Source organism: Notolepis coatsorum, assembly GCF_963971535.1.
Source record: "Notolepis coatsorum genome assembly, chromosome: 17".
Taxonomy (NCBI): Eukaryota; Metazoa; Chordata; class Actinopteri; order Aulopiformes; family Paralepididae; genus Notolepis; species Notolepis coatsorum.
Window position 1 is genome coordinate 55,023,848 of NC_140181.1, and position 16,349 is coordinate 55,040,196.

General features: G+C 47.5%; 1 protein-coding gene across 4 annotated transcripts in view; it reads right to left on the reverse strand.

The window, feature by feature from the left end:
- LOC311244594 (voltage-gated potassium channel subunit beta-2-like) overlaps positions 1–16,349 on the reverse strand; it is a gene marked incomplete at its 5' end in the record, with an annotated part of 317,065 nt that overhangs the window by 31,285 nt on the left and 269,431 nt on the right. For all 4 annotated transcript variants that reach the window (XM_084334187.1, XM_084334186.1, XM_084334189.1 and 1 more), the window contains 2 exons: positions 9,466–9,509; positions 14,582–14,626. In XM_084334187.1, the coding sequence (XP_084190313.1) occupies positions 9,466–9,509; positions 14,582–14,626 (89 nt within the window). The remainder of the gene's footprint in view (positions 1–9,465; positions 9,510–14,581; positions 14,627–16,349) is intronic.

A 16,349-nucleotide genomic window follows, 5' to 3' on the forward strand; every position in this document is an offset into this window, starting at 1 on the left:
CAAGCAAGTAAGAACAAATTCTTATTTTATTTATTGTCAAACGTATGCATAATGTTGTGTTAATTCCACAACAAGAGATATGTAATGTTACTGTAATTACCAGTATATATCGGTATCGGTTGTTATAGATTGTATAGATCGTTATAGATCGTATAGCTTTACGCTCTGCTCTATTGCATTATCTGCCCACAGCAGTCCGAACACTGAACACCCTGGCCCGCCCCCCTTTGCACAAACGGGCAAGCATCTGTCACCGACCGACACTGTTACCGTGACTGTCCTATATGTATTTATGTATATATGTTTTGACGTTTTTGATGTTTGATGTCTGTTTCATGTTTGATATAACCAGTGCTCAACATCTGTACCGAAATCAATTACCACCAACCATCGTTGTGTGGCATTAAAGTATCTTGTATCTTGTATCTTGTTGTATTGGAACTATCCACTCTAATAATGAATAACTTTCTCCACATGCACACACCTATTTACCTCCGCCTGGCACCCACATCCGCTCCTATATAAGCGGGGTCGTGGCCACACAATTAGCTCCTTCCCAACTTTCACCACCGAAAGTGTCTGTATACACCACTTTAAGTTTAGTGCCAAAGTAGTTTGTTGGAGAGGAGCTACGTTGACATTGTATCTTTGTTTTTTCTCTCTCACTATTTTTCGGAAAAACAAAGAGATAATGTCTTCACCGTCAGAGGGTCTAGATGACTACAACGCTACCCTCCACCAGCGCTTCACTATCGCAGCGTCCTCCGTGCGTCGTGGGGCATCTCTGGTTCCACGGTCGTGGCAGGCAGGTGCGCCTGGGCGTCGCCCGGGGGAGAGTGTGCTTCGCCGAGGGGCCGTTGAGCTCCCGTCTCCTGTCAGTTGGCCGAGTTCCGGCCCTGGTTCCTGTGCTCCAACCCCATTTTCCCCGACCCGATGCCACCGGTGACGTGAGGAGGAGGCAACGCCGGCAGAGGCCTACGGCCGTTGCCACCGTCACCACCGCCGCTGCTGGGCCTTCCGCGAAGAAGGCCAGGAGTGGAGGAAGTGCCGCTCCCGCTGCAGCCAGTCGCCCTGCGCCCGGAGGGAACGGTAGGGATCGACGTGACCAGGAGGCTCCTCAGCACCGTCCCTCCGGGCTGGCTTCCCGTGGGGGCAAACGGTGTTCTGCACGCGGCAGGCGACGCTAGTGACTCCCCTGTTTGCCCCCCCCCCCCCCCCCCCCCCCCCAAAAAAATATGATTTTGTTATTAAATAAAGGGTCCCTCCTGGTGAGGGACTGTTTTTTTTTTACAAAACGTGTGTTTATTCACTATATATTTGGGGATACGATGTAAACCCTCAACTACTGTTGGGGTTGTGTTCTTGCTTAGGGAGTGGGGCAGTTTTCTCTGAAAATAGTTTTTTGGTCGCTATTATGTATGAGCTTAGCAAGGCCTGTGGCTAGCACTTGGTCGAGGACTTATGTCTTCTCTCGTCATAAAAGACGGCATTCTTCTTGCAGTAGTAAGAGTGAACTTTTGCCTTTTTTATTGTATGAAGGGGGTTGTGTGTGTTCATGTTACGTTTAAGTAAATGTGGCGTTGAGTCCACAACTGGGTTGATCGTTAGCCTGCAGAAGTGGTTACATATATAGCTATTATACCAAGGTCCTTGGACCCTCTCTTTAAAATCTGTTTTTTCTTTACTTTAGGGTAAAGGTATAAAAATGCGGGCGGCAAGTTTCGCACATGAGCCTAAGCCTTGTATAAAAGCCCGTTTTTTACACAAACAAGTTTATCGTCTGTGGCTGGCGTGCAGAATGTAAAGCTATTACCCTAACAGGTATATGCGCTTTCATGTAGCGTGCTAACAACTGGTGTCATGGCGCTGCTTTGTTGTTGCATCGTATCAGGGGTGAGGATTTCAAGTACCTGGGCTCGTGGGTCAACTCGTCCGAGCAAGACCTTAAAGTGAGGAAGGCACTTGCGTGGAGGGCTCTGAACGGCATGACCAGTGTGTGGAAATCCAACCTCCCCCGTCAAATCAAGCTCAACTTCTTTCATGCAACAGTTGAGTCTGTCCTTTTGTATGGCAGTGAATGCTGGACCTTGAAGCCCACCCTGCAGAAGTCCTTGGATGGGTGCTACAACAGAATGATGGGTGTGGTGCTCAACATCAACAGGGATGAGCATGTCACTAATGCAAACTTGTATGGGGGGGTGCTAAAGGTGAGCGATAAAGTGGCAGTCAGGAGAATGAGGCTGGCAGGTCACTGCCAGAGACACCATGAGATGCCAACCAGCAAACTTGTGCTGTGGGAACCAACACACGGGCATCGATCACGAGGACGTCCCACGTTAACCTACGTGGACGTACTCAGGAGAGATGTGGGAACAGAAAGCACCGGCGAGCTAGCCAGATGCATGGAGGATCGGGATGACTGGAAGCACCGATGGAGGGCCCGTCCGAGGACGACCTAGATAGATAGATAGTGAGGGGTGAACTGATAAACCCCTCCCCCCTTTTACTGATTGGCCAGGGGGTTGGGCCTCCTGTCCGTCAGTCTCCCTGTCAGGCTGTGGGGTCAGCACGTCACAGGGAGGGGGAAGGGGGGTCCCTGGTCCCACTCCATATTAGGATGGGTGGGTCACAGGATTTCCCCGGCCATGGAATATGTCACTGGGCGTGTTTTCTATTGGCCATGAGACATCCGTGAGTTTTTCAGGCTCTGAACTCATAGCCAAGCTCAGGGACCTGGGCTTGAACTATGACCTCTGCCAGTGGGTCTTGGACTTCCTGACGGGCAGACCCCAGGTGGTGAGAGCAGGCAACTGCACCTCCTCATCCATCACCCTCAACATAGGGGCCCCCCAGGGCTGTGTTCTGAGTCCCCTCCTCTACTCCCTGTACACACACGACTGTGTGGCTCAGCGGAGTAGCAACACAATCATCAAATTTGCTGACGACACAGTGGTGGTGGGCCTGATCTCTGCAAACGACGAGAGGGCCTACCTGGAAGAGGTCAAGGTCCTGGCGGGATGGTGCCAGGAAAACAGCCTCTCCCTGAACGTCAGCAAAACAAAGGAGATGATTGTGGACTTCAGGAGGTCGGGGGTCAAGGACTACAGCCCCCTCAGCATCGACGGGGCACCGGTTGAGAGAGTGAACAGCTTTAAGTACCTCGGAGCCTACATATCCGAGGACTTGACATGGACCACACACACTGACAGCGCCTAAGGAAGTTCCAAGTCAGTCAGAAGATCCTTAAGAACTTCTACTCATGTACAATAGAGAGCATCCTGACTGGCAACATCACCTCCTGGTTTGGGAATAGCACTGCACAAGACCGAAGCAGACTACAAAGAGTGACACGTTCAGCCGAACGCACAATTGGAGGGGGGCTCCCCACCCTCCAGAACATTTACAACAAGCGGTGCAGGGGCAAGGCTAAGAGAATCATTAAGGACTCCAGCCACCCGAACAACTGCCTCTTTGAACTGCTGCGGTCAGGCAAGCGATACCGGAGTCTCAAGGCAAGCACAGAAAGACTCAGAAGAAGCTTCTATCCCCAGGCCATCAGGCTGCTAAACGAACAATGAACACTACACAACAACCATCAAACGCACATAGCACACACATCCACACGCACACACTCACTTTAAACAAACACACTGTAGCACCCACTCCCCACACTTTATATTTATTGATAAAGGATTTGCACTACAACTCGTACACCTTACTGTAAATTGTACCTAAATTGTACCTCATCCCATTTCTGCTTTGGACTATATAGTATTGTATATTAGTACACTGCATAGTATATTGTATATTATATGGTAACTCAGTTACGTATATTCTGCATCGAACATTGTACATATGTCTATACTGAACACTGTGACCTCATTTTCTACTTCTAATTTACATGCTATACTATGTTATTTTATACTTATCTTGTCTAGCACAGTCTCTGGAGCGTAACAGTAAGAAGCATTTTGTATAAAAGTATTCTGTACTTCTGTATGACAACTATTAAAGAAACTTGAACTTGAAACTCTGTGCTGCGGACCGCTGTCATTGTCAAAGTTGGATGATGCGATGCATTTGAAAACTGTTTGTTTTCTGCTCTGCTCTCTATTAAAATGTGTATTGGGCCTTTGGTCACTTGGCCCAATTATTACATATATCTTTTTCAATTGTTACTCACGTAGAGGTCTCTCTGGGGGATTTTCTGTCTTCCCCTCTTGTGTAAAGAGCAGAATTGACAGGGTTTACCCTCAGACGCGTCATATGAGACCCGTATCTGTGTCTTATTGACCGGCTTCCTGCTGCTTGTCCCAGACAGCATGAAGGGAACGTTGTCTGGTGTTTCTTATTAGAATTCACCATTGATGTGTTTTGGGTTCTCTATGTGCATATAGCGCTGGCCCTGGGTGCTTTCAATGTGGAACCACGTTATGGGCTGGCGCGCCTTGGTTGCCCAATTCATAGAAACTGCGTTTTTTTATGCGGGCGGCTGGGAAGGAGATTTTATCTCAACCGAGCGCCAGTGCACTAGGTTAGACTCGACGGCTCACGTACATCTCTGGGGGGAGATGACGGAGTAGATCAATACATTGGCGGAGGGGTCTCACGCCCATGAGGTGGGCCACCAGGAGCAGTGCATTCGCGTACTGACCGTCTTGGTGGCGCCCTCTGTGATGTTTTGGATCGACACGCGTACCTACCCCCCTCTTAGGACTGGGGATGGCGGCGTGACTAGGACACAGGACTGGTTCTGGTCGCGCCGGACCAGGTCAGTTAACCCGCAGATCTGCTGTTCTGGTACCCCGAAGGACTTTGTGCTTTTCCGGTGGGGAAATGCCGGGTCGGCCCGGGCGTCGCTGGGATTGATGTCGTGGATGTGTGTGTCATGTGTATGCCACTATGAGTTGCCCTTAACAGTGACGTGCTTGGTCCATACTGTGTTGTACCTTGCACTGTGTTAGGGGGCCTGGTCCTTCTCCATTTATTTCACCCCTCCCTCCCCCTGCTGGGCGGGATGGGAGGGGGCTGTCGAGGAGGTTCCTGTCAACAGTGAACAGTGACATCTCCTTAGCAAATGACCTCAATACCTTCTATGCGAGGTTTAATGCTGGTAATAACAACACCAGCTCACAAGCCACGGCAATGGGGGGGGGGGGTCGGCTGCTGATGGAGGCACAGTGTTCAAGGTAACAGAGCATGAGGTGAGGCGGACCTTTAAAAAAGTGAATATCAGGAAGGCAGCAGGTCCGGACGGCATCCCCGGCCGCGTCCTAAAAGTTTGTGCCGACCAACTGGCCCCAGTATTCACTGACATATTTAACCTGTCCTTAGAACAGGCTGTCATCCCCATCTGCCTGAAGAAGTCCACTATTATCCCTGTACCCAAAAAATCCAAGCCTGCTTGCCTCAACGACTACCGCCCTGTAGCTCTCACCTCCATAGCCATGAAGTGCTTTGAGAAGCTAGTAAAGGGCTACATCTGCTCCTCCCTCCCCATCAACATGGACCCCCTGCAATTTGCATACCGCCCCAACAGGTCCACGGAGGACGCCATAGCCCATGTGCTGCACACAGCAGCATCACACCTGGACAAGAGGCAGGGGAACTATGTGAGAATGCTATTCATCGACTACAGCTCGGCATTCAATACCATAGTCCCCTCCATACTCATAGCCAAGCTCAGGGACCTGGGCTTGAACTATGACCTCTGCCAGTGGGTCTTGGACTTCCTGACTGGCAGACCCCAGGTGGTGAGAGCAGGCAACTGCACCTCCTCATCCATCACCCTCAACATAGGGGCCCCCCAGGGCTGTGTTCTGAGTCCCCTCCTCTACTCCCTGTACACACACGACTGTGTGGCTCAGCGGAGTAGCAATACAATCATCAAATTTGCTGACGACACAGTGGTGGTGGGCCTGATCTCTGCCAACGACGAGAGGGCCTACCTGGAAGAGGTCAAGGTCCTGGCGGGATGGTGCCAGGAAAACAGCCTCTCCCTGAACGTCAGCAAAACAAAGGAGATGATTGTGGACTTCAGGAGGTCGGGGGTCAAGGACTACAGCCCCCTCAGCATCGACGGGGCACCGGTTGAGAGAGTCAACAGCTTTAAGTACCTCGGAGCCTACATATCCGAGGACTTGACATGGACCACACACATTGACAGTGTTGTGAAGAAGGCACGACAACGCCTCTACTTCCTCAGGCGCCTAAGGAAGTTCCAAGTCAGTCAGAAGATCCTTAAGAACTTCTACTCATGTACAATAGAGAGCATCTTGACCGGCAACATCACCTCCTGGTTTGGGAATAGCACTGCACAAGACCGAAGCAGACTACAAAGAGTGACACGTTCAGCCGAACGCACAATTGGAGGGGGGCTCCCCACCCTCCAGAACATTTACAACAAGCGTTGCAAGGGCAAGGCTAAGAGAATCATTAAAGACTCCAGTCACCCGAACAACTGCCTCTTTGAACTGCTGCGGTCAGGCAAGCGATACCGGAGTCTCAAGGCGAGCACAGAAAGACTCAGAAGAAGCTTCTATCCCCAGGCCATCAGGCTGCTAAACGAACAATGAACACTACACAACAACAACCACCAAACGCACATAGCACACACATCCACACGCACACACTCACTTTAAACAAACACACTGTAGCACCCACTCCACACACTTTATAGCACACACCCACTTTAAACAAACACACTGTAGCACCCACTCCCCACACTTTATATTTATTGATGAAGGATTGCACTACAACTCGTACACCTTACTGTAAATTGTACCTAAATTGTACCTCATCCCATTTCTGCTTTGCACTATATAGTACTGTACATTAGTACACTGCATAGTATTGTATATTATATGGTAACTCAGAACATTGTACATATGTCTATACCGAACACTGTGACCTCATTTTCTTCTTCTAAATTACATGCTATACTATGTTATTTGATACTATCTTGTCTAGCACAGTCTCTGGAGCATAACAGTAAGAAGCATTTTGTATGAAAGTATTCTGTACTTCTGTATGACAACTATTAAAGAAACTTGAAACTTGAACCCCTCTAGGCATCCCTGTGTAGGTCCCGGTCCGCCAGGCCCAGGTCCGAACTCGCTCTCGTCGACCTGTTGGCCTGGGTTGACCCTTTGAAAACTGAAACACTTGTACTGCTTGTATAGCCTGTGTATACGCGCAGTTATATTTCTGAGTTTTCTTGGTGGGTTAAGGGAACAACTGCCTCCTGTTAAACTAGGGCGGCTAGGTGGTGTAGTGGGCAAGGCACTCGCCACCAATGTGGAGACGCTGGGTTCGCGTGTTCGAATCCAGCTCTCCACATTGTTTTCAGTTTGGCTGGTCGTCCGTACTAATACAATTGGCAGTATTAGAGGGTGGGAAACTGATGGGTGGGGATCGGGCGTTGTGGACAGCGACTCCTACAGGTCGGTTGGTGCGCCTGCGCAGTAGAATCAGGAAGTGTCGGGGGCAGCGTGAGCCTCCCACGCGTTACTCCTCGCCACTGAGAGATCGAGCTGCGCAGGTGAAAAGATGCGACTGCTGTTACCTCAAGTACCGGAGGGGACTTGTGCTATGTATGACTTAGTCCACATTGCAGCCGGCTTGTGGGAGGCAAGAAACAGCGTTCGTGACAGGGGAGGGTTGAATTGGATGATACGAAATTGGGATGGGAGAAAATATAGAAAATGGGAGAAAAAGTGGATAAAAAAAAAAAACTGCCTCCTGTTAAACTAAACATAGGGGGGTGGTTGGTTCCCCGGTGTGTTGGTAGCAGAGTCGACTCTCGGGTTGAGGCCGGGCTTGACCCCGTCTGCCCGAGAGTGTGCCCCCGCATCTTTCATGACGTCTGCCAATTGTGTCAGCCTCTTCTTTGAACCTCGACCCCGCTGGATTGGGGGGTCGGGTTTGTGGAGGTTATGACATGGTGCACAGCATACCGAACACCCCTTCCGCCGGGATACTGTTCTCACAGTAGACACTTTAGGCTAGTCTAGTCCGCAGTGCTCCAGGCACAGGTCGAGTTCTGCTCTTGGGGCCTGTTGCCTGGATTGAGGGATCAACCTCCTTGGGGGTTGTCTCCCCGGCACGCCGACTGGCCCCGCAGTGTTGTGGGGGGGGGGGTAGCCTCTTGTAGAGTGCTTCAGAGCGGCGTGCCAAGGGGGGAAGGGCCTGCTCTTGATTTGGGCCCTGTCCAATACGCTGGCGATGTGGGGGGTGGTGTCACCAGTGACCGTCTGGTGGGGTCCCGATGCTACGACCTTGTTGGCCTCACCAGGCCCCTTTTTTCAGGGGGTCCTAGCCCTCAGGTTGTCCTAGGGCTGGGACCTCCTCCATGCTCCGCTGCTGCAGCTTTGCCACAGGGTTGGGTTCTTGACCTTCGACCCCATGATGTTGGGGGCTGTGACGGGGGTGTTTTGCTTCCTGTCCGTTCCCTGGTGGCATGTGGGATGCGCGCCTGAGTGGACGTGGGTCCTTCTGAATGAAGGTAAGTCCCACTGTCTGCTCACCCTGTGCGTTTGAGGTGCTAAACCCTCTTCGCACAGTCGGATCCGATTCCCTCCTGTCCTCCACTAGGGGGGACCGGAGGGCTCGGGTCCTCCCCGGTTCTGATGGTTGTAGGGGGCCTCAGCGGGTACATCTGTCAAGCTTTTCGCTCTGCTCAGCTCCTGTGTTCCAATAGAGCAGAGCGTAACGCTATACGATTTATAACGTAAGGTTATCCTATAACCCTAGTTATATGAGTATAGCGAGCGCTCTGCTCTGACTCACTGAGGACCCCATGGTCTTCGCCTTCAGTGGTGAAAGATTTGGGAAGGAGCTGATTGTGTGGCCACAACCCCGCTTATATAGGAGCGGATGTGGGTGTGGCCAGGCGGAGGTAAATAGGTCTGTGCATGTGGAGAAAGTTATTCATTATTAGAGTGGATAAAGGGATAGTTCCAATAGAGCAGAGCGCTCGCTATACTCATATAACTAGGGTTATAGGATAACCTTACGATATCGGTATCGGAAATTAAGAGTTGGCCAATATCGGTATATCGGATATCGGTAAAAAAGCCAATATCGAACATCCCTATTTTAGGAAGATCTTTTTTGGTGAGGAGTGTGAAACTTATTAACAGCCTAATAATTAACTCTTGAAACAAACCTATAGGTCATGCACAGGAGGACAGTGTAAACTACTTTCTATTCATTTATTTACCTATTCATAGCTAAATTTATGAAGTCTGAACATTATATTCTAAATGCAATGTCAACATCTTACAACAAATAATAAATGTACAGCCTACAATCGGCGATTGTTTTACATCAATCAAACCATTTTCGTCTAGCATTAGCTAACAAACACTCAGGTTTGTAGTCTGCAAGCAGCCTGTGCGGGGCTCTGTGTTTGGCATCCAGGATGAGCATGAGTTTAGGATGACCTAAAACAGAAATAGGTCTCACCTTCAATAATATGTTTTCTGGACAATCCTCTCTCTGTCTCTGCCCTGGAAAACAAACGGTAAGGAAACAAGTAAGCCCATCGTTTGTTATGGATAATAATTTTGACCATTGTTTGCTATGGATAATGAATTTGACCATTGTTTGTTATGGATAATGAATTTGACCTTTTTTTGTGGAAAGTGGCAGAGATTATGTTTTTCTAATTGAGCTTATGTTTTTCTAATTGGGCTTATGTTTTTTTTTTATCAGACTTGTTTTTCTAATAGAGCTTATCAGACTTGTTTTTCGAATAGAGCTTATCATACCTGTTTTTCTAATAGAGCTTATGTTTTTGTAATAGAGCTTATCAGACTTGTTTTTCTAATAGAGCTTATTGGACTTGTTTTTCTAATAGAGCTTATTGGACTGGTTCTTCTAATAGAGCTTATTGGACTTGTTCTTCTAATAGAGCTTATTGGACTTGGCCATATGTTGCATATTCATGGTTAGGCTGAAAATGTAGAGCTTTGGTCCTCATTTTAAATGTATGCATCAACAGTCTTCTGAGGTCGGACCCAAGTCAACTAACTGATTAGTGTAGAACGTTTTGACTGGCTGTGAACAGTGACTGATGTTTAATGTTGTCTGTCTTTAACAGCACTACAGAGGCCAGCGTGCCTTTGAGCAAGGCACTGCAACCCCCACATTCTATGACCTCTCTGATGAAACACATACAGTATGTGTAGGGGTCTATGAGGATCTAGGAACACATTTAAATAGCATATTCCTCAGTCTCCTCAGGAAGAAGGGGCGCTGGTGAGCCTTCTTGACCAGTGCTGAGGTGTTGAGGTTCCAAGAGAGGTCCTCGGAAATGTGGACTCCCAGGAATTTGAAGCTGGAGACATGCTCAACCTCCGTCCCATGGATGTGGACAGGGGCATGCGCACTGGCTCTGGTCTTCCTGAAGTCCACAATGAGCTCCTTGGTTTTCTTGGTCTTGTCGGCACATCACGCCGCCAGGTGCTGGACCTCCTCCCTATAGGCCGACTCATCATTATTTTTGATGAGGCCCACCACCGTTGTGTCATCTGCAAACTTAATTATGGTGTTGGTACCATGTATAAGAGTGCAGTCGTGGGTGAAGAGGGAGTAGAGTGGGCTCAGCACGCAGCCTTGCGGGACGCCGGTGTTTAGGGTGAGGGTGGAGGAGGTAAGATCGTCTATCCTAACAAACTGAGGTCTGTTCATTAGGAAGTCTAGTATCCAGTTGCAGACAGAGGGGTTGATGTCAAGGTCCTTGGTTTCCACAATGTCACCTAGTTTGGAGATGAGTTTGGAGGAGATGATGGTGTTGAATGCTGAGCTAAAGTCAGTGGTGCAGTCGTAATATGGGAACTGGTTACACGCCACGCGCATGCACGCTCCCGCGCACGCGCATACATGTTCCCTCAGTTGCGCACAGAACAGATGATTATTATGCATAACAATGGAGATCAAGCAGCCCCCCACCTTCTCGTAGGTTCCTATTATTATGCAAAGTCTAGGTGAGAAGTACCGGCCGCCGGCCTGGTAGCGTGTTGCTTTTTAACAGCGCAGCAGTGCAAGAATGTGACAATTTGACCATGTGACCGCGGCAACGCGGGAGAGCGGCAGTGCGGAAATAGGCTGTCTCTAAGACAAACTCTAACCTTAACCAGCTCCTTAACAGCGCCTAAACTTAACCGTTCTAACCTTAACCAACTCCGAAACAATGCCTAACCTTAACCTTAACCTTAACCATGCCTAACCTTAACCATAGAAAGAATATTGCCATTCTCTAAGACAAACTCTAACCTTAACCAGCTCCTTAACAGCGCCTAAACGTAACCGTTCTAACCTTAACCAACTCCGAAACAATGCCTAACCTTAACCTTAACCATGCCTAACCTTAACCGGCGAAAGAATACACGTTAAAAAAAAAAATCACGTTAAAAAAGAAAATTTGATGGGATTCGAACTCGTCAACAACGGACCGCAGGACCGCTGCTCTGCCAGGTGAGCTGAAGCGCCGAATGAAAATCTCTCTCTCTAAACTAGGGCGGTTACATAATTCCGCAAGCTCTGCCGCTCCGCTCGCTCTGCCGCTCCGCCGCTCCGCTCTGCGGTTGCCGCGCCTGCCGCGGGGCATGGCGCAGCCAATCAGGGAAAACGCGGAAGCAAAAGCAGCACTGCTGCGCTGTTATTAAGCAATAGGCGGCCTGGTAGCTTTCTACAACGGCCGGGTACTTATCATTGCGCGCACTTCTGCCCTGAGTGACTTCTAATAACACGCCGTGTAACCGCGTGTGTGCACGACTGCACCCCTGGCTAAAGTCGATGAACAGCATTCTCACATGGGTGTTACTCTCATCCAGGTGGGGGAGGGTGGAGTGTAGCGCTGAGGAGATAGCGTCCTCCGTGCTCCTGTTCTCACGGTAGGCAAATTGGTGACTGTCCAGTGAGGGTGAGCAGCCAGATTTTGCGATGAGCCCCTCTCTAGCATGATGATAGGGGTGAGTGAATGCCACCCATTTTAAGAATTCATGTATGTTCTTTCTGTGTCCCAGGACAGTTCAGTCAGTATCTGTGAACATGCACCACTCTCTCCTAAAGCTAGAATTCAGAGAGAGAGAATCAAATCAAATAAAATTTAATTTATTTATAGGGCCCGACAACACACGTTAATGTCCCCATTAACTAGTCAGTGATGTCACACACTGGGATGTAAAATCTAGGGCTGTTCCATAGAGAATTAATGGGGCTCTGACTTTATATGGCTGTACAATGTTTGTGTGAGCTCTTACACCCAAATTCGGTTTACGTTCTAGCATTGCTAGAGGGTCTGAACCAGAATTAAAACTAATTTGGGTGTAAGAGCTCACACAAATATTTTATGGCCTCATGAAATCAGAGCCCCATTCATTGTCTATGGCGCTGCAGCCCCACCGATTAGAGCAGGGGTGGGCAATTCATTTTTACAAGGGGCCACATAAGAAACCTGAACTGTGTTGGAGGGCCGAACCAATGATAACTTGAACTTAATTCTGCTCAATATTCATTATCTCCCATTGTAAAAACTAGTAAATTATATATTTTGATTAGCTGCTACTGGTAATCAGAAGAATAAACATATGGAAATATAGAAGTAATAAACAGTAAAAACTAAAACAATCATTACATCAGTGTTCCATTTTATTTTCAACTTGTTAATCTTCACAAACACTGAAGAGATGTTTTGCAGTATGTTAAAAGACATGCAATTGATCAACTTTATACAAAAAGCAATACATGCTTTAGATTTTTTTCAGTTATTTTTACTTGTATGAGTAACTATAAGGGATATGAGGACTGTGTGTATGTGTAAGGAGGGATGTGAGGACTGTGTGTATGTGTAAGGAGGGATATGAGGACTGTGTGTATGTGTAACTATAGGAGGGATATGAGGCTTGTGTACAGTATGTGTAACTTTTTACTTGTTCAGTGAGAGAAATCCAGTCTGGCTTGGGTTTGAACAAGTGCATTGAAATCTGGCTTTCTGTCACTTTATCCTGCATTCTCTTCAAAAGTCCGACATTTTTCCCCGTCAGGTTTGGACAACCATCCGTTGTCACACCAGCCAGCTTGTCCCATTTAAGTCCCAACTTGTCCAAACATGCATACCTCCTGCCAGCTGCCAGCTCCTCCGCGATTTTAAAGTCTGCAGTTATCCCACGTAAGAAGATGAGCAGCTGGGCAGTGCCATGTACATCGCAGCTCTCATCCAAAGCCACGGAAAAATAGTCAAAGTTGACCGCTCTGTTCTTCAGCTGAAGCTCCAGATTGTGTGCGATGTCCTCAACCCTCCTCGTTACAGTGCGTCGGGAGAGTGGCACGTTCTCAAATGCACCTTTTTTCTCCGGGCATATTAGTGCTGCAGAGTCCAACAAACACTCTTTAATAAACTCTGTCAGAAAAAACACGTACTTCTTCTTGTGGGATATGACATAACTTGTCTTGACAGCTGCTTCTCTGGGTGTGCAAACATTTGTAAAAAGTCCTTGTTGGTTTTGCAGTTTAGCTAGCAAAGCATCAGACTCCTTTGCACGCTCTTCATCCGACAAGTTATTGTATTTATCTGCATGTTTGGTCACGTAGTGGCAATTAAAATTGTAATATTTGAATACGGCGACCTGTGTACCACAAACTAAGCACACTGCTTTACCTTTGACTTCTGTAAATAAATATTTAGCAGTCCATATCTTGTTGAAAATGCGGCATTCTGTATCAACTTTTCTTTTCTTGGAGTGAGCTGACATTTGGATGGTTAGCTGCAGGCAGTGGTGCAGTGGTGAGTTTAATGCTCTTTTTATACAGTGTATGTGAGGATGTATTTGAACACACCTGACGACGTATTTGAACACACCTGACGACCTGAGCTATTGTTATGCAAAGTAGCTAGGTGTCGAGTGAAACGCATTCCGGAGTGCGGACTTGCGGCATGCTCCTGCTCAAAGAAGTTTGGTACGCCGTTCTGATTGACCGCGGGCCGGACACGGACGGCCAAAGGGCTGGACGTGGCCCGCGGGCCGTAAATTGCCCAGGTCTGGATTAGAGGGTTCTCTCTCTGAAGAAGGTACATGGTCCTGTTGTCCGGCTGTCATTTAATGATAATCACCTGTTCTAATTACAGTCACCACTTGTTTGCCTATAAACCAGTTAGGGAAATAACATTTGACACGTCAGTGCAAGACAAATTTGCAATGGGTGCTTAGAAACCACAGTGTTTTTATTTAATTTGATCTTAATTCATTTATTTATTTAGTTTTACACTAGATTAAATCAGCCAAATAAGACTGAAAAATAAATATCTGCATGTTGTATTTTTTGTATTTTGTCACCACACAGACTTGTTGTGGGCGACATTTCATCTATCAGAACATGATGCAAAATTGGTTTGGAGTTTATTTCAAGTTATTCACATTATGTTACAATTTAACACAGGATGGATGCATCTGGACACTGATGGAGAAAGAGAGAGAGGGAGAGAGAGAGAAGAAGGTGGGGGAGAGAAAATGAAAGAGGAAGAGAGATAGAGAGGGAGAAAGAGAGAGAGGGGGGGGGGGTAAAGGAGAATACATACTTTCCTCCCCAGAAGATCTTGGTGGTGATGACAAAACTGGAGCGCCTGTGTGCGAGAACATATTTCATACGACATTTTTCAATATTTCTGTGTATTAAATCTGCCCGGTACCAATTAGACACAGTATTGATATGTTCCACTCTTTTATCTTTAAAATATCTGTTTGATGTTGGAACATGATTCTACACAGACCTAAATATGCATTAACTATTTTAGGTGCACTAAGATGTTTTAATACAGAATGTTGGAACATGATTCTACAGACCTAAATATGCATTAACTCTTTCAGGTGCACTAAGATTGTTTTAATTCAGAATGTTGTAACATGATTCTACACAGACCTAAATATGCATTAACTATTTTAGGTGCACTAAGATGTTTTAATACAGAATGTTGGAACATGATTCTACAGACCTAAGTAAATAAGCATTAACTCTTTCAGGTGCACTAAGATATTTTAATTCAGAATGTTGTAATATGATTCTACACAGACCTAAATATGCATTACATGTCATGGAGCTGTAATTAACACAACACACAGTCACACCATTGTATTTTTTTTGGTGAAGTGCCCCTTTAAAGCAACAATATGCTACTTTCTGGGAAATGTTTGAATGGAAGTTACTAGAGACACCCACTCGCTGTTGTCATAATACTCTATAACTCTTTACATAACACCGGATTATGCCAGCAAATGACCACGCTTTTGCCATTACAACATGTAGTGAGGCGTTACTAAGCCACTACCGTCCTCTTTCAACACTGTATGTTAAAGTGCTTATGTCAAAAAGCCTCTGAGTATCTGCAGATGAGCTCGGTAGTTTGGTGTGGTGTAGTGTAGTGTAATGTAGTGTAGTGTAGTGTAGTGTAGTGTTTGTAGTGTATTGTAGCGTGCTGCGCCTGGGCAAGCTAAGGATTAATAGCCCTGCAGGCAAAGTGCTTAAGTGCACTCCACCGTTCATAAAATAACCACACAGAAGACCAGCTTGCTAAAAGAATAGTCTGGTCATCTCACACTTGCTGCAGAGGCTTGATAGATTAGTTCATTGATTCCTGGTAATATCTGGTATCTGTGCTTAGGCTGCACACTGCTCTCTGTGTCTCTCTCCCCCTGCATGTGGCGTGACCTGATGACCTCTGGCTGAAGGCCCCTTCCACACACAGGGCCGGCTCCCTCCTCACACACATGCACGCGCACATGCACACACACTCACGCGCACATGCACACACACTCACGTGCACACGCACACACTCACGTACACACGCGCACAAGCTGTCACGCCCCTTTGAGTTATGGAGATGTTATTCTCGAGAATAGGGGCTCCCTGAGTACATCTGGAAACAATTAGCCCCCCTTCTTCTGACCAAGCACACCACACAAACACCCATACATACACACACAGAGACATACACACACACCCCCCTCCCCTTTCTCAAGAGTGTATAAAATGACATGTAATGTGGATATTCTGCTCCTTCCTCCTTTTTCTACTGGTGATGTGCCCGCGCGGGGTGACTGTGACTGTCTTCTCCTCTGATGAATAAAAGCTCCGTTTGAGAAATACTCTGTCTCCGCTTCGTCTTTCGGCCGACTGGTCCACAACCATATCAATTAAGAACTCACGACCAGGGATAGGCTAATCCCTAACAAATGGAGGTTCCAGTGAGAATTGATGTGGGCCAGAAGGACGGACGGAGGAATGGAGACACGCGGAGGAGGAGAAGACGATGCAGAAGATCCAGCCAGACAGTCACTACCAGCTGTCTG